Source organism: Magnolia sinica, chromosome 10, assembly GCF_029962835.1.
Source record: "Magnolia sinica isolate HGM2019 chromosome 10, MsV1, whole genome shotgun sequence".
In the NCBI taxonomy this organism is placed as follows: Eukaryota; Viridiplantae; Streptophyta; class Magnoliopsida; order Magnoliales; family Magnoliaceae; genus Magnolia; species Magnolia sinica.
The window spans coordinates 14,124,268-14,143,765 of record NC_080582.1 but is presented as its reverse complement, the minus strand read 5'-3'; the positions used below and the strand labels follow the sequence as shown (position 1 = coordinate 14,143,765).

The 19,498-nt window shown below is 44.9% G+C and overlaps 1 protein-coding gene across 1 annotated transcript; it reads right to left on the bottom strand.

Moving 5' to 3' along the window:
• Positions 1-2,856: 2,856 nt before the first annotated feature.
• On the bottom strand, positions 2,857-4,014 carry LOC131217366 (uncharacterized). Its single transcript, XM_058212281.1, has one exon. It carries the CDS (start codon positions 4,012-4,014, stop codon positions 2,857-2,859), a length of 1,158 nt encoding a protein of 385 aa, XP_058068264.1.
• Positions 4,015-19,498: the final 15,484 nt, after the last annotated feature.

Sequence of the window (19,498 nt, the reverse complement as noted above, 5' to 3'; positions counted from 1 at the left end):
TATGTGTGTCCCACTTGGATGAGGGATATCAGACCAAGTTTCAACCGCATCCATGTCTGTATTAACTTATAAACAGATTGGAGCTCAAATAAACATCGCGGTGGGCCCTAAGAAGGTTTCAATAGTGGGTGTCACTATCCCACTCTTTTCTATGGTGAGTCCACTTGAACTTTGGATCTACCCCATCAATCAGATGCACCATTCCATGGTGGGCCACGAGCTTAAAAAAAAAGTCAATCCATGACTTGGGTGGGCCACACCACATACTATAGTTGAAAGGGTTACCCTCCCATTAAAACATTCATAATCATTTATTGGGCCCACCTAGATGTGGTTCATAGATCCAACCCATTCATTATGTGTGTCCCACTTGGATGAGGAGTTAGACCAAGTTTCATACACATCCAAAACTCATGTGGGCCCTACCAAATGCTTTTATATGTTTTAGGGATGTCTTCACATAGTTTTAGATGCTATGGCCCACCTGAGTTTCGTATATGACAAATTTTTGGACTTAAAGGGGACACATCAAATGCATGGTGTTGATGTTCTACACACATCATGGTGGGACGCACACAGATTAACCTCATGGGAAGTTCCCATGAGGTGACCTTATAGTATCATTTCACTATTTTAGGTAACTCTTTCATGGGTGTTACTCTAACCGTGTAGGGCCCACCTTGATATATTTTATGTATATCGACACCGTCCATATATTTTTCCATCATATTTTAGGATGTGATTTTAAATCATAAGAACTAAATAATCTTAGGTGGGCCATACCAATCAAAATAATATGATGAATAACCATTAAAAACCTTTTGAAGGCCACAAAAGTTTTGGATCAATTTGATCTTTGTAGTTTACCTTCATCTAGATCTTCTTTACATTATCAACAAGTTGGATTGCAAATAAACATTACTAAAACCTTATGATGGGCTCTTTATATTATCATTCTTTCTAGTGGTGTGGTCCACTTAAGATTTAAATCTACACAATTTTTTATACCCGGCCAAAAAATGGGTTGGAGAAACGTATGGGCGGCAAGGATATACAACACTGTTATATAGCTTTTCAATTTTTCTTGTTAAATTTTCAATTTTTCTCGTCAAAATACAAAATCTAGTTTTCTTTTTAATATATATATATATATATATATATATATATATATATATATATATATATATATATATATATATATATATTTATATATATTTACAATTTGACAATTTTTTCACAATTTTGTTTATTTTTTTAATTTTTCTTTTTCAAAATATTATTTTTCTTATTGAAATCTCACTTTTGTTATCTAACTTTTCAATTTTTCTTGTGAAAATAAAAAATTTAGTTTTCTTTTAAAAAATATATATATATTTTTTTACAATTTGTCAATTTTTTCACAATTTTGTTTAATTTCTTAAATTTTCTTTTTTAAAATATCATTTTTTTAATCTCACTTTTGTTATATATAACTTTTCAATTTTTCTTGTCAAAATACAAAATCTAGTTTTCTTTTTTAAAAAATATATTTTTTTCAATTTGTCAAAATTTTCACAATTTTGTTTAATGTTTTAAATTTTCTTTTCCAAAATATCATTTTTTTTATCGAAATCTTTTTTTTTTCAAAATTATCAACAATGTTTTTTTCAAAATTTAAAATTTTCTTAAACATTGTTAATTATTTTTCTAAGTTTCTTAACTATTTTTTTTTTTGAAATTCATACTTTTTTGGAGTAGCTTAATTGAGCATTAGAGACGGATTAGGACTGTCTCTAATAGAGACGGTCCTTGACAGTCTCTAATAGAGATAGTTTAGGGCCATCTCTAATAGAGATGGTCTTTGACTGTCTCTAATAGAGACGATCTTTGACAGGGCTGTAAGACGGCTAAGGACCGTCTCTAATAAAGATGGTCTTTGACAGTCTCAGATTGCAAGTAAAAGACGGCCAATGACCGTCTCTAATGCAGATGGCTAATGATCGTCTCAGATGATCGCACATAAGATGGTCAAGGACCGTCTCTAATGCGGACGGCCAGTGACCGTCTCAGATGACCCATATAAGACGGTCAACGACCATCTTAAATGATTTGTGGACGTTTAAATTTTTAAGACAATATTAAGGACGGTCAGGGGCCGTCTAAAATTTTAGAGACGGTTTATGGCCGTCTCTAAAGCGTCTTTAAACCAAGCAATTTTAGAGACGGTCCAGAACCATCTTTAAATCCGTCCTTTTTTTTTTCCATTTTTCACGTATTGACTTGGCGTCGAACGCTCTTCTCTTCTATTTTACTGGCCTGTGATCTGGGTCCACATTCAGTCTATGGACTGTGACATCGAGAGAGATTCCCGGCATGTCCTAATGTGACCATGCGAAGACGTCTCTGTGCTGCTGTAGGAAGGCCAACATCTGAGACCGTTACTTGGAATTCAATGACATGCCGAGCTGAACGGTTTTGCTCGAATCTGTTTCATCAAGCAGCACGACCTCTAAGTCCTTCACGGATGAATCCTCTGTAGGACCCTCGGGATCGAGGACATTAATGGTGAGGGCTTGCTTCACTACCCTTTCCTCACTGCTATTGCATAGCATTTCTGAGCTTCGCGCTAATCGCCTCGGAGATAGCCATTTTCACCCTCGGTGGGAAACTTCATCATTAGATGGTATGTGGACATGACCGCCCTCATTGCATTGAGGGAGGGTTTGCTTAAGATGACGTTGTGCACTGACGGCACATTAACAACAAGGAAGTCCACTAGGAGGGTGACTTGATGCCATCCTTCTCCCACAGTCATAGGGAGGGAGATATCTCCCTTGGAGATCACCCTTTCTCCGGCAAAGCCGTGCAGAGGAGTCTTCACAGGTCTGAGGCGTAACCTTGGAATCTCCATTCTTTCGAAGGCCTGTAGTAGATGATATCATCCGAGCTCTCAGTGTCGACCAGGATGCAGTAAACCTTGTGGTTGGCTATGGTCATTGCCACCACCAAGGCATCGTCGTGAGGATGCTGGATTTCGTACGCATCATCTTTCGTGAAGGTCAGGCTGGAGGAACTGACTCGGAGCTCTTTCTTCGGCCTCTCGGTCATGTGGACGTAGTGCTCCGGATCAAACTTCCAAGAGTGGGCTTTATGAGCACTGTTTGAGTCTCCTCCGCCTAATGAACTGCCAAAGATGGTACAAATTTCGACCGGTTCTTCTACAATTTTGCTCGGCTGCTCTTCTCTTTGAGCTGATTTCTCCTCCTTGATGTATCGGTGTAGATGACCCTTACGAATGAGGGTCTCGATCTCGTCCTTGAGATTCGCGCAGTCATTTATATTGTGACCGTGGTCACGATGGAAACCGCAGTATTTGCGCTTGTCTCGGTGTTCCGCGTTCGCTTTCATGCAAACGGGCCAATTCAGGAGTTTCTGACCCCTGATGTCCAGCAGTATCTGTTCTGTAGATGTGTTGAGGGGAGTGTAGGAACGGAACTTGCCCTCAGGCTTCCTGCTCGGCTGACGATCACAAGGAACATAGTCATCCACTTTCTTGTTGGATAACTGGGGTTCTTCGTTCCCCAGCCTCTTCCCTTTAGTTGATGGCTCCGCTACCTGGATATTTTTGCGGGAGTTAGAGAACTCCTCAGCATTAGTGTATTTTTGAGCTCTGCTCACGAGGTCGACCAACGTCTTCGGGGCGTTCTTCCCAATGAAGAAGGTAAACTTCCCCTCTTTTAGCCCGCTGAACATGGCAGAGAGCGTCATTTTGTCATCATAATCCTCCACCTGTAATGCCTCCTCGTTGAAGCAGGCAATGAAGTCCTTTAATGACTCTTTAGGCCCTTGCTTGATGGTGAACAAATGAGTAGTCGACTTCCAACTCTTCTTACCACTTATGAACTGGGTAAGGAATAATCTGCTGAGCTCAGTAAAGGAGCCAACTGAATTGGGCTTGAGTTGCCTGTAGTAATTCTGATCTGATTTAGCGAGGGTGATCGAAAAACCCCTGCACATCATCACGTCCACGGCCATTAGGATCTGCATCCACGAGTGATAGACCTCTATGTGCTTGAACGGGTCTCCAGACGCGGAATACTAGATGACGAGAGATATCCGGAACCTCTACGGCATCACCTCGCTCATGATTGCGGAGGTGAAGGGAGGTTCGGTCTCTTCCATCATCGCCTGAACGACGGTAGGGACAGACGAATAATTTTACTGTATCGTTTGAATCTGATTGCTGAGTTCCACGAACCGCGTCTCCCACGGATCCCTATTTTTGGCAACTCTCACCCACGGAGCCTCTACATCAGGGGTCCCTCCCCCCCTCCTCCTCTCTATCTCGTGACGAAGGTTCATCAGTGCCAGGGCTGAGGTGACCGAGGCATTTGTCGGGGCTCAAGTTGTTGGGTTCCAAGCCAGAACTGGGTTTTGGATGGGAGAGGGGTTCTGGACTGAAGCTGGAACTCCGGTGGATTGATGCTGTGACGCCTCAGGTCTTACACTCCGCGGTGCGGACTTGACTTCCACCACTGGTCCGACTGTTTCTCGGACGGGGTGCAGCTATTGCTCCTGTCGTTGCTTCATCTGATTAATTTCATCGCGTAAGGCTTGAATCTCATTTTGCATGGCTTCATACTTGTTCCCCCAGTTGCGAGAGCACTAAGATGGTCTTGGAGCCGACTCGGCGTGAAGTAATGAGGAAGACCGAGTCTAATCGTTCGGCTCCAGCTCCATAGCTACAGACTTCTTCTTTTCTCTTGCCATTGCACCAGAAAATAGGAAACTGACTTTTCATACCTGATTCCCTCAGGTGGTGCCAAAAATGTTGCAGTCAAAATGTTGTCCACCCTCCACTCAATGCTGCGAATCCCTATTGAACCCTGGTCCTGCACAAAAATGGTGAGCAAAGGAGACCCTGGCTAAACGGGGGGACCTTCCGACGCCTAATTCGGGCTAGGGAATCTGGGTCTAAGTCAATAGTAGAGAGAGGGTGCGAAATTCTGTGTACCCGTCTCCTTCTTGGAGGATGCTAATTATACCCTCTCGCTTAGGATGGGAATGTCCGCGTAAGTAGGTGCATCTTGGGCCATTCACCACGTCCCGCGGGTAATTCGACCACCCAGTCGCTCAATGGTAGTGCGGATGTGGGCGGTTGAGTAACCGTCACTAATCATGTAGTAGTGGGACACCTCATGGTCCCCCTCATTAGTAGATTCTACTCTGAATTCTGAACTAATCACTGCAGCCTCAGATCACTCTAAGTCCCGAGTTGGCCATTCAAGCCTCGGGCCTTGGAACGAAGGTATAATGAATGTCAGGTTGGAAGTCCGACCTCTGCGTATTCATATAACTCCGAGCTTAGTCTTGCGCCTTAAGTCGGCTTGGAATAGCCTCGGGCCTCAGAGTTCAGATGTTTCTGATCTTCCGATAATATCTGTCTTTAGTTGGTCATGATGAGAAGCAATTGCCTCCTGCCTCTGCCTCCTCCTGGATGTAAATAAGTCTAGATAGGGGATTTGTGGGGGCCACCATGACATATTGGTTTTATTGTATTCATATATTTTTATACATGGTGATGAGCTCAAAATTGAGACAGGTAGAGAGACTCATTTGGACCTGGATGTTTATTTGCCACTGTCACATGAAGCTTGATGAAGGGAAAGAACAAATCTCAACTTGATCTAAATCTGTTAGATAATAAAGAATCATGTACACAATGGAGAATAGAAGAAAAAAATAATGAGACGATTAGATCTATTGAGTTCTTTTATAATAGTCCTAGCAAGTACAAATGTAGAAAATCTGTAAATTATCTTCAGGGATACAAATATACAAATATGCCTATGTCAAATCGAGAGTACTTCAACAACCACGCGTTTTAATTATCTTAACTGTTGTCACATAAGTGACACATGGCATAGGTGTCACATGTACAACCATGTCACAGTCACTCTCAATTAATATTAGTCCATGCACAAGTGCTAAGTGCGCCTAATAAAGCGTGTGGACGGTGCTTCACACCATTCTTAAAGAGATTTGAAATTTGGTTGGGAAAGCAAAAATCCAATCTTTTACCATATGATTACACACTATTTATAAAAAGTTTTAATTATTAATATATTTATTTACTTATTAAAATAAAATTTTATTTTTAAAATTTATTTTTTATTTTAAAAACATAGCAAAAACTTCAATGGGCCTACGAGGTTTTTAACTCAATCTCATTAGAATGATTTACTAGTTACTTGTATTGGTCTCTATTTTAGACTCGTAAGCTAAAATGAAATTGAAAAACTGATAAACAGCCATCCGCGTTCCTTCAACCACGAATACCTGCTCCCAAATAAAATCTCACAGTTTATCGGCTCTACGTTTTCAGGACACCTCGCTGCAAAGGTGAGCGAGGGGTGGCCCCTTGATTTGACTAGGCCATGTGGCATCATTAGAGATGAAGCTGACAGCTTTGAAGGCAGATTTAACTGGACGCGGATTCCCTACGAAAGGTTTGCGTAGGAAGTTCCTGCGAAAAATGAGGTGTTCCAATTAAAACGAGCCATATGGGAAGTGATGTGGCATGATTTAAAAGAAACTAACGGTGTCTCTGTTAGCCATGAGACTCAAGTATGTGCACGGGTGCCTCTTCGTTTTCTATTTTTTTCCCCTTCTTCTCTTTCCTCCGCCTCCTTTTCTTCCTCTCTAAACCGGAAGCTAAAACAATACCCACCAACTTTTTATTTCGGGACACGACACCTTAGCAAGAAGAATGATTTAGCAACAACAATAGAATCGACAACATCCAAACTTGTTAACACATTTCCAAGTTCTTCTAGCTTCTAAGGGTTGTGCTTCCCCTCGTACTCGGCAGAAAGCTCATAGCAATCTTGAACCTAACAAGATAGTTCAAAAATTAAAGATTACAGTTTTCTTAATGTGACTACATGGTTTTAGACGAAATCTAAATTCAAACACAACCTACTCAAATTGATTCTTTTTTCCAAACTAATAATTAACAAATCAGTTCAAATCAAAACATAAGATGCAGGGGTTTGCATCAAACTAAACATACTGAAATGCACCTGCAAATTTGCAATTCCTTTTACATTTCTTATGATTTGTTTATATGGGATTTTGGCAGCAATGTTAAATCAATCTGAAGGCTTATTAAAATCACTTTAAACATATGAACACATTACAAATCTTTAAATAAAAAAGAAAAAAATTTATTTACCAATTATTCTGTCTTAAACACTGTAATCTGAAATGGGCTTTCACCACTTTGGTTTTTTTTTTTTTTGGTTTGCAAAATGGGTTTTTCTTGGATCAATATATGTATCTGTTATGGGGAAATTTGAACAAGGCCGATGAGGGTTGGCTGGTCCGAGCCGTCCGAGCTATTGAATGGGTCCGGAAGGGGAACTTGTCCTCATCTTGTTTCGAGGAACGGCCGGGCCGAACCTTTGTCCTCGCCATCATCCTTGTCCTCGCCGGGTCGAGGAGAGTTGGCCGAGTTCTCATCTTCTTCCAAGGATTATTAGCCGAGCCTTTGCCCTCATCGTCATCCGCAACCTCTTCCGAAGATGGTTGGCAGAGTCAAGCCCTCGTCCCCGTCCTTGTCTTCATCTCTATTTGAAGATCAGCCGAGTCTACTGTTGGTAACCGAGCTACAATTTTTGTTCGACAAATTGCCGAGCTACGTGTGTATCTGAGTCCGAGGCTAGTTATTCCACTGGCTCTAGATATTGGTACTAAGCCTCGGGATCGTCCTCGGGGTCGGCATAGAGTGAGGCTAAACTCCGATGTAGATGCCTTGAATGCTGAACCGGGAAATTATCCAAATGCAGATGTGACTGAAGATCTCGCCTGAGGGTACGCGCCATTAAGACATGATACGCTGCATGACTCGTAGATTACGTATAATATCTACACGATTATACGATCTACATGATTGAGTGAATTGTACTGAGATTGTCGGACGCGATCCTCTCTACCCACAGGTATATATACCCAGGGACCCCATTGTTATAGGTACACAATATCTCACACCCTCTCTCTACTATTAACCTAGACCCAGATTCCCTAGCCTGACTTAGGCATTGGAGGGTCCCCCGGGTTAGCCAGGGTCAACTTTGCTCACCCTATTTGTGCATGACCAGGGTTTTTGTGGAGTTGCAGCATTGAGTGGAGGGTAGTCCAGATTTTGACATCAACATTTTTTTACGCCCTCTATGGGACATACGAACAAAATGCTAGAACGTTTTACCAGTAATGGGGAGAGAAAAGAAGAAAGTGGTGGCAGTGGAGCTTGAACCTAGCACGCAACATCAGTCCTCTTCACTGCTACACATCGAGTCAGCTCTGACGGGTCCATGTCAGCGGACTCGGAGCCAAGGAAAGAAATACATGGCGTTGCAAAATGAGGTACAAATGCTGAGGGATGAAATTAGCCGGATGAAAGCACAACAAAACTAGTAGTCACCTCACAATGTGGTGGAAGCAGCTCCTGTATCCGAGGGACAACCGCGGCAGGATAATCCTCGGATTAGGGGGTCTCAAGAGCCATCTGCACAAGCTCCCAACCAAGTGTACAATGTAGCATCTAAGAACTGGTCTGCCTGGTCCCGGAGCCCGCACGGGATGCAGAGCCATCCTACGTGTCTGCAATTTCAACTCTTGCCCCTACTAATCTTCGTCATTAGCTGGAAATGAGAAGGCAGGATAGAGCGCTCGAGGCGGCGGAGGCTCCCCACGAAGCAGTGGCTGAGAGACAGAACCCCTGAGAAGCTCAACTTAAAGAACTCCAAGATCAGATCAAGACGTTGCAGAAGAACCAACAGTCCACGTCCATCTCGACTGCGGTCCAAGCAATGATGGAAGAGATCGAATCTCTATTCACCTTGGAAATCATGAACGAGGTGATGCCGCAGAGGTTAAGGATGCCTCCCGTCATCCAGTACTTCGGGTCTGGGGACCCGTGGAAACACATGGAGTGTTATCGTGCGTGGATGTAGATCCAGTCGGCCACAGACACGATGATGTGTAGGGCTTTCTTGATAACCCTCTCCAGGTCAGCTCAGAGTTGGTATCGGCAGCTCAAGCCGAATTTGATCAGCTCGTTCACTAAACTTAGTAGATTGTTCCTTACCAAGTTTATCTCTTGTAAGAAGAGTCAGAAATCGACTACTCATCTGTTCACCCTTAAACAGGGAAACAAGGAATCGCTTAAAGATTTCATCACTCGCTTCAATGATGAGGTGTTGTTGGTAGATGACTACGACGACAAGATGACACTTTTTGCCATGTTCAGTGGGCTCAGAGAAGGGAAGTTCGCCTTCTCGATCGAAAAAAATCCACCAACCACTTGGCTGAGCTTATTAGTCGAGCCTAGAAGTACACCAATGTCGAGGAGTTCTTCAACTCTCGAAAGAACATATAGGTGGTTGGGCAATCGTCCAAGGAGAAAAGATCGAGGAATGAAGAGCCTGAGTCAGTAAGTAAGAAATTTGACGATTGAGCCTATCATGATCGTCGTTCGAATAAGAAGCCTGAGGGTAATTTCACTCCTACACACCCCTCAACACATCTCCAGAACAGATCTTGCTGGACATCAGGGATCAGAGGCTCCTATAGTGGCCAGTTTGTATGAAGGCCGACACAGGCAACGAGATAAATGCAAGTACTGCCGATTCCCCCAGGACCACGGTCATAATACGAGCAACTGCGTCAATCTCAAGGATGAAATTGAGACCCTCATCCGTAAGGGTCACTTACAATAGTACACCAGAGAAGAGAAGCCAGCTCCGAGAGACGAGAAGCTGAGCAAGACTTTGGAAGAGCCCGCTGAGATCTGTACCATCTATGGCGGCTCGTCCGGTGGAGCCGACTCGAACAGAGCTCGCAAAGTGTATTCACGAAGCTCGAATCCCGAGCATTACATCAATATGGCCGAAAGGCCGAGGAAAGAGCTCCGAGTCAGTCCCTATAGTCTGACTTTTACAGAGGATGACGCGCACGAAATCCAACATCCGCATGACGATGCCCTTGTGGTGGCGATGACCATAGCTAACCATAAGGTTTACCGTATCTTGGTTGACACTGTAAGCTCGGCCGATGTTATTTATTCTGAGGCATTCGAAAGAATGGGTATTGACAGGTCACGCCTTTGACATGTGAAGACCCCTCTGCACGGCTTTACTGGAGATAGGGTAATCTCTGAGGGAGCCATTACTCTCGCCGTGACCGCAGGAGGACAACATCAAGTCACACTTCTCGTGGAATTTTTAGTTGTGAATGTGCCATCAGTGCACAATATCACTCTAGGTCAACCTTCCCTTAATGCGATGAGGGCAGTTGTGTCCACGTATCACCTTATGGTGAAGTTTCCCGCCGAGGATGGGGCGGGATACCTCCGAGGAGACCAGCGTGAAGCTCGGAGATGTTATGTGATAGCTGTAAGAAATGGGTCAGTGAAGCAAGCCCTCACTGTCAACGTCCTTGACCCCAGAGTTTCTACGGAAGATCCTCCCGTGGAGGACCTGGAGATCGTCTTGCTTGAAGAAGCAGACCCGAGCAAGACTATTCAGCTCGGATCCTCCCTAAATGCCGAGTAGAGGTCTCAGATGTTATTTTTCCTGAGCCAGCATAAAGATATTTTCGCATGGTCATATGAAGAGATGCCGGGCATCTCTCCCGATGTCATGGTTCACAGGTTGAATGTTGATCTGGATCATAAACCGGTGAAGCAGAAAAGAAGAGCGTTTGATGCTGAGAGATACACAGCAAGTACCAATGAAGTCTTCAAACTCCTCAGCGTCGGCTTCATCGAAGAAGTACATTATCCAGACTGGATCGCCAATGTGGTCCTGGTCAAGAAGTCGAACGGGAAGTGGCGGGTTTGCGTAGACTACTCTGATTTGAATAAGGCCTGTCCTAAAGATAACTTCCCCTTACCTCGGATCGACCAACTTGTGGACAACACAGAAGGACACGAGCAACTCTCCTTCCTGGATGCCTATTTCGGGTATAATCAAATCCCGATGCACCCCTTAGATAGGCAGAAGACTACCTTTATCACCGATAAAGGACTCTACTGTTACTGGGTCATGCCATTTGGCCTGAAGAACGTTGGGGTGACGCATCAAAGATTGGTGAATCAGATGTTTATAAAGCAGATCGGTCAGAACATGGAAGTTTATATCGACGATATACTAGTGAAGAGCGTTAAAACACTTGACCATATTACAGATCTCGGAGAGACCTTTTCGATCCTCCGGGAATATCACATGAAGTTGAATCTGGCCAAGTGTGTCTTTGGAGTCGGATCGGACAAGTTCCTTAGGTTTCAAGTCAGCAGGAGAGGTATCGAGGCGAATCTCGAGAAAATCAAGGCGCTGCTTGATATGAGCTCACCTCAGACCACGAAGGAGATCCAGTGTCTGACTGGTCGGGTAGCAGCACTAGACCAATTTATCTCTAGAGTTACAGACAAGTGTCTCCCTTTTTTCCAGTAACTGAAAGGTAACAAGAAAGTCGAGTGGGCCCCTGAATGTGAGCAAGCGTTCCAACAATTGAAGCAATACTTAGGTTCGCCTCCCTTACTGTCAAAGCCGGAGGAGGACGAGCCACTACTCTTATACCTGGCGGTCCCTCGACTGATTGTTCCGCACTCATCAGAGAACTGGGAGGCAAGCAGTATCCCGTTTACTATGTCAATAAGGCAATGGTACCCACTGAGACCAGGTACCTGAGCATGGAGAAACTAACAGTTAGTTTGATCTTCTCAGCACGAAGGCTGCGCCCATATTTTCAAGCACATACTATCATTGTCCTTACTGACTCCCCCCTCCAGCAAGTCCTCCAAAAGTTAGATGTCTCAGGATGGTTGACGAAATGGGAGATAGAACTCGAGGAGTTCGACATTCAATATCGTCCGAGGACTGCGATCAAGGCCCAGGCAGTGGTCGACTTCATAGCCGAGTTCATAGTTCCGAGTGCAAGTACCGAAGCAAGAGCAGTCCCCATGACCCCACCTGTTCCTTCGCCCATCAAGGACACAGAGTTGGAGTAGGGGTGGGTCCTTTATGTTGACGGGTCATCCAATGCAAAGCACGTCGGAGCAGGAATTGTCCTGGTCACGTTCGATTCTACGACTATACAGAACACCATCAGGCTCGACTTCAAGGCATCCAACAATGAGGCAGAGTATGAAGCCTTGTTGGTAGGACTCAGGCTGGCAGCCAATTTGGGAGTTCAATCCCTTGAAGTGCGGTGTGACTCTCAACTTGTAATGAATTATATCTCCACCGAATACGAAGCCAAGGAAACTAGGATGGTGGTCTATCTCGCCGAGGTCAGGAAGTTGATAGGGAGATTCTAGAGATGCGTCATCAACCAGATTCTGAGGGCATAGAACTCTTGGGCCGACGCCCTCGCACAGTTAGCCTCGGCCACGAAAGGAAAGATTCCTTGAATCATCCCCGTGGAATTCATGAAGAGTCCGAGCATCGACCGAACAAATCAGGAAAGGGTCAACCCTATTGAAGCTACCCCAAGTTGGATGGATCCAATTTACAACTACATAGTGTCTAGTGAGGTCCCCCAAGATAAACTGGAGGCACGATGCCTTAAGATTAGAGCTGCCCGATATATCGTCTTGAACGGGGTATTATATAAGAAGGGGCACTCACAACCGTACCTCAGATGCCTCTGACCTGAAGAAGCAGACTATGTGATATGTGAAATTCACGAAGGTATCTGTGGTAATCACTCTAGTGGCGAGCCCTGGCTCTGAAGATACTCTGTCAGGGATACTTCTGGCCGACCATTCGAGAGGAGTCGAAGGATTACGTTCAAAAGTGCGACAAGTGTCAGAGGTTCGCCGCCATACCGAGGCAACCCGCAGAGGAGATGACCCCCATGAGTAGGCCATGGCCGTTCTCTCAATGTGGAATCGACATCATTGGACCGTTGCCCACAGGGAAAGTACAAGTAAGGTTTGTAATTGTTGTGGTTGATTATTTTACTAAATGGGCCGAGGCCGAACTCATTACTAAGATCACCAAGCAAAAAGTGATCGACTTCGTCTGGAAGAACATTATCTGTCAGTTAAGGATCCTGCACACGATTGTCTCTGATAATGACAAACAGTTCAACAATGATAAGTTCCGAGGCAAGTGCAGAGGGCTCGGTATTTCGAACGCTTATTTGTAAGTGCAATGGTTATTTGTTACCTTGATTGTCAAATTTTGTAGTGCCAAAACCACAATCTGTGTTTTGTGTAGCACATTGATATATCTGTTCAAGCTAATGCATCACATGTACAAGGAAAATGCTTCAAGTAAAGAACAATGATCTACTTCAAGTAATGCAAGGTTAAGTACATTGTTCTCTTCTCTAAAGCTTCAAAGTTTTAAAGTTACGAGATCTTGTTCAAGACTCAAGGTGAAATACAACTCAAGAACTTCAAGTTCAAGGTTTCAAAGATCTCAAGTTCAAGCTTCATCATGTGTCAAGATCTCAAGTCTCATGAACTTCAAAGATCATCCATCATCTAAAGAAATAAAGGTTCAATGTCCATAATTCACATTTCAGGTATGAATGACCTTAGGGTAGGTCATTTTGTATACATAATTCAAATTGAATCATTTTATAAGTGTTTGGTCTATTCTTAGACTAGTTCTGGACTCTGTTCGACTAGTCCTAGAACAGGCTTGACCAGTCCAAGAAATTTCAAGACCAGTCTTAAGTTGTTGCAAAATTTTAGAATTTTTTGGTTGAGCTACGACCAGTCCTGGAGTCTGTTCGACCGGTCGTGTGAACAGTGCACGACTCATTCACGACCAGTCCAGTAGCTACGACTCAAACTCCAGCAACTATTCCTGGCTCCTCACGACCAGTCGTAGGAAGGTCACGACCAGTCGTGGAGGATTCATGACCAGTCATGAAGTGCCTACGACCAGTCGTGGAATGGTTTTATCTAATCGTGCTTAAAATTTTAAAATGTTGTTGGTCCTACGACCGGTCGTAGTATCCACAGGACCAGTCGAAGATGTGATTTCTAGAAATATAAATAGAGCACGATTTTCAGAGTTTGATATCCAATTCAAGTAAAATCAAGGCATCACTCTAAGAGATAAGTTTGTGTTCTTGTTAAGCTACATTGTGCATATTTAATATTCTCTTTTGTTAGCTTTTTATATTTGATTTTGTTTCTGCATTCCAATCGGATTTGAAAGAGGAATTGTAATATTCCACTTCTTTGAATCAAAATCAAATAGAGCTAGCCCAACTTGATTTAATTTAAAATCAATTAGAACTTAGAACTATTTCAAAGTGAGTATTGGACATTAAACTTCTCTATTCGAACTTCTACTCTGATTTGGTTCTTCCAGGCTGCTACAAAAGGAGAAATCTAGATATTTTACATTTGTGTAAATCTTCTATGTTTTTGGTTTCTTTGAGATTAAGCTAGAAAAATCTCTAAGTGTTGGTTATCTGAGGAGAGCCAGAAAACTCAGAGTGTGGGGTTTTTGAATTGTGTAAGCCTATTTAAAAGACACAATTATGAGGGTTTTAGGTGAACCTGAGAAAAATCTATTTTCATAGTGAACGCTAATATCCCCTGTGTGAGGATATTAGGAGTGGAGTAACAAGCTGTGTGGCTGTTGTTTAACAGTTGGTGTACACACAGCTGAACCACTATAACTCTTTGTGTTTTGTGGATGTGTGATTTATTTTCTATATCTTTAATCATTCAAGTTTGTGGGATGTATGTGTGAATGTGAATGTTGTAATATTTACATTTCAAGTATTGTGGGGAATGTTGTAATAGTTTAGACTTTCTATTTCTTGCTATTTCCTTTCATTCCTTTTCAGTTTGAGATATTGATACTTAAACCGTTCTAGTGAGGTTGTCCTGCCATAAACCCTTGGTTTTTATGGTGTAAGGTTATCCTTAGAACAACATTTGTATCAACCTCTCAAGACTTAAATTTTGAGGTTGCTTTACATTTCTGTATTGTGAATTGCTTAAAGTGCTATCTTTCCTTTTATTCATTTAAATCCCACTATTATCATTTTAATTTGGCATTGTCCTATTCACACCCCTCCCCCTCTAGGACTCGTAGCTTGGCCTTTTTATTATTCCTCGCCTCAGCATCCGCAGTCCAATGGACAGGTGGAGGCTGTAAAAAAAAGTCATTAAGCATCATCTGAAGATGAAACCGGAAAAAGCAAAAGGGGTATGGGCCAAAGAACTTTCGTTTGTCCTTTAGGCTTATCGAACCACAGCTCAGTCTTCTACTGGGAAGACTCCCTTTTTGCTATCTTACGGCTCAGAGGCGATTGTCCCAGTCGAGATTGGCCTCCCAATGGCTCAGGTCAAAAGCTACCAGAAGAATCAGAACGCAAAGTAAATCATAGCAAATCTCGACCTGCTAGAAGAAACTAGGGAGGTTGTCAGACTCCAAGTCGCCGATCGGCATTAGCAAGCAGAACGATTCTGTAACTCCATAGTCACGATAAGGCGGTTCCAATCAGGAGATCTCGTCCTCCGCCACGTCTTCCAGAAAACTACCGAGCCTGGAGCTAGACACTCGGATCCAACTGGGAAGGGCCTTACTGCGTGGTCAGATCGACCCGGCCAGGTTCCTACCACTTGGATGACCTCAAAGGGGGTCAGCTCCCTCACCCCTGGAATGCCGAGCATTTGAAGATCTACTATCAGTAAAAATCTATTAGCCATTGAAGGCCCTCAATAAATGTACCGCTCAGAGCGACAAGCTTGTTAAGGCCATCAATAAAAGTTTCTTTCGTAGCAATTCATCTCAGGCTGTCTACATTAAAAATTACTTCTCATAAGCAGAAGTCAACGGACCGATCCCTTAAAGAAGGGGTCGAGACGTTAAACCCCCGAAAATCTACTGAGGGATCGCCCATACGCGGAGGAAAAGCCAACAGGCAACCTGATTCCCTAAAGGGGTCGGCTCGCCATATAATCACAAATCTACAGAATCGACTAAAGGACACACACCATTCGTAGGAAATTGACCCCCTCATGGATCAGCTATTAACACCAACAGATCATCACAACAATCAGCTCACGAGAACACGCCCTCTATTGAGGAATACAAAAAACCATCATCTATTCGTATAAGTTCATAAATTTACATAAAAAGGGGGGAGAAACATAAAACATCTCATTCCCCCCGAGTAGAGGGCCCGGCCGTGGAGCTAGGGGGCTGAGCGTCAGGCACAGCTTCGACGGCAGGAGGGGCATTCGCAGTCTTGGCTTCCCCGACCTTGTCCATGGCGAGAGCGTCTAGATTGACCGTTGGATGAAGCCTACAAACCTCATCAAGACAAGTGTCGAAGCCAGTATGGTAGCCGAAAAGGTAGACTTTGTCCAACTCTTAGGCCCTCTCGGCTGACTCCTTATACTCGGATTCGGCTGCAATAATCTGCGAAGCTGCTAGAGCCTCGAGCTCCTCCTGTAGTTTCACCCAATTAGCAGAGGCCGCAGCTCCAAGGACAATGCGCTATTGAGACAGCCGGTCCTCAACCATTCGCCGCTCCATTGTGAGCCGGTCCTTCGCTTCCTCGAGCGCCGATTCGGCCTCCGTGGACCTGAACTCCAGGTTTTCATTAGCCTCGCGCAAACGCTGGATTTTAGGGTCCGCGATGTCCAAGCGAGCTTGAAGTTCATTGACCTTGCCTTAAAGAGCTGACTCCCTGGCCCGGCCCGCGTCCAGTAGCTTGTCAAGCTCAGCTCTCCGCACTTCGAGCTCGACTCTCAGCGCATCTTGCTTTGCGTTCTCCACCACAAACTTGGCCCCCTCTGCTTTGAGCAGATCCACCTCCTTCAACCTCTCTTTTACTGCCCCATCATCAGCAGTGACTGATAGCAGAGTGCCATGAAGTCATTCTGGAACTCGACGTAGTTCCGAGAAAGAGTGTCGGTTATCCTCGACTCTGGCACGTGCTTCGCCGCCTAAGGGTTCAGTAGGGCCATGTGATAACTGAGGGGCTGAGTCTTTGGAGTGAGGTTCGGAGTCCCTCCAAATTCGCTAGTTATAGAGGTCTAGGCGGTCGCCTCAAGCGTAGCTGTGGCTTCGACAGCAGTATGGTGGGCCTCAGACCGTGCGGGGGCGTTGGCATCAGGGCTCTCCCCGACCATCTCCCTCTTGAGGGGACTCGAGAGAGGAACCTCGAGGGCTTGTTCCTCCAGAGACGGTGTTAAGATGGTGATGGGCTCAACCCTGACAAGAGCTTCGGGAGCTCGTGTTTCAGGAGCAGGGCTTGGAGCTGAGGTGGGTACGGGTTCGAAAGGGGCCATGGTAGGTGTGACCTCGGCCGAGGTCGCGACTGAAACTTGAGCAAGTTCAGCTTCAGAGGTCTTTCTCTTCTTCGACCTGCCTGCCTTTGCCCCCAGCTCACTTGAGATGATGATGTCTATCGGAGGATGTGGTACAACTGGCCGTCTCCTCTTCGAGCCACTTGCCTCCATCCCTGTGTAAAAAGAAAGGAAACCAGTCCAAGGTGAAAACCTAATCGAAGGTTACTGAAGGTTGACAGATAGATCCTTACCCCACTTACCAAGAGCAAAAGGAGTAGGTTGGAGCCTACAGAAGCCAAACGATACTAGGTTCGACCCGTTGATAAGATCGAACCAAACGCACTTCTCCTCAGCGAGCACCCAAGCTCGGGCTACTTGATTCTTCTAGAGGGGACTGAGGTCAGGGGTCCCCTTCGGTTGGGCTACAGAAGAAGTAAAGTGTGAGTTAAAGAATAGAAGGATAAGTCAGACATGCAAAGTACGATAAGATGAAAGATGCCTGACTTGAATTCGCAAACCTAGTGGGAATCCGAGTCCGCAGTCTACTTAACTCAGAGGCCAGGGCCTCCCATTATCCCAAGGCCTAGAACCATTTCCCCTTCCAGTCTTTATTAGAGGAAGGGAGCTGGGTTACTAGTCCAGGAATACATGGGGGTCTGGTGGAGAAGTAGTACCAAGATGGATCGTTCCTATCGAACTTGGCCATATACAGATACAAAAACTCCTCCGGCGTCAGCCTCTGGCTCTTCACTCGATGCCAGATGATGAATGTGGAGACAAGGATGCGCCAGACATTCGGGACAAACTGGCTCGGGGCCATATTTAATCATGCAGTCAGGTCGCGCACAAATGGATGGATGGGAAGTTGGAGCCCACACTGGAGGGCACCGATGAATATATAAATCTCCCCCTCAGCAGGGCAACCCGCCTAATCGGTGGGAGAAGGAGCTCAGATGTGCACCGAGTCCGGAATCCAGTAGTCTTCACGGATTTGGGCCATCTTAGACTCAACCAACACCGAGCCCCCAGGGACCAACGCCTTTGGCCTGCCTCCTGATGGGTCGGCCTTCGAACGTCCTACGGGATCTCTAAGCACCTGCTTTGGCTTCTTGCCTCGGCGTTCGTCCCTCGAGCCTGCAGTTCTCCCGACTGAGGGGAATAGCGGAAGAACTTCGAAAGGGCCTTCAGAGTCCTTGGACCTTGAGGCGGTAGTCTCTGGCTTAGAGTCATTCCCTGCTCCTCGAAATTCAATCTCATCAGAGTTGCTCAACATAATGAAAGGAAAAGCTTTAGTAATGGAAGACTCATTGTATTGAAAACGACTCGCTCCGGCAGAGTTTCCTCCTAATCTTTTAATTAAAATCCCTTCTCCGATGGTTTGGAACCCTTTATCTGGCAGTGAAAATCTTCTTTCCGGGGGAGGGCGATTTCCGGCAGGGGGTGATTTCCTGCCGAAGGTGATTTTCGGTAGGGGTGATTCAAAAGAGAAGAAGACGAGAGATGTGAGAGCGAGGGCAGGAAAGGCTTATATAGTTTGCCTTTACGTCATTGTCATCATTATAATCAGACGTCTCTGGAGTTGAGGGATCTCATCCCTGACACCAAGGGGTCTCATCCCTGATACCAAGGGACACGTGAAGGGCCGTGATACATTTGAGCCAACACTTTGATCTCAGAGCCATTTTAGCATTTAATGCCATTAATGGTATAGGCGACTCCTCGCCCCTCCATGGACACGTGGCACTGTTTCCTTCATCTCGGCGATTGCAAATCATAACCGTCGCCACGCGTCAATCGCCGAAGGGACGGAAGCTGTAGGGATATGGTCATCGTACCACATACGAGATCTGAGGTGTATGTATCGCATTAATTGCGCCCCAATTATCCCAATCGACATCATGAGCTAGGATGCGAAGGCATCGTTCCATTTCCCCATGTATTTACTCTCGAGGCCGGGCTCGGACTACAAGAGTAGGGGGTTTCTATTATGGGAAAATTTGAATAAGGCCGATGAGGGTTGGCTGGTTCGAGCCGTCCGAGCTATTAAATGGGTTCGGAAGGGGAACTTGTCCTCATCTTGTTTTGAGGAACTGTCAGGCCGAACCTTCGTCCTCGCCATCATCCTCGTCCTCGCCGGGCCGAGGAGAGTTGGCCTAGTTCTCACCTTCTTCCCAGGATTATTAG

What these genes read in the sequence shown, in the direction of transcription:
- LOC131217366 (XM_058212281.1), bottom strand. Translation starts at nt 4,014, where the DNA reads ATGGCCGTGGACGTGATGATGTGCAGGGGTTTTTCGATCACCCTCGCT.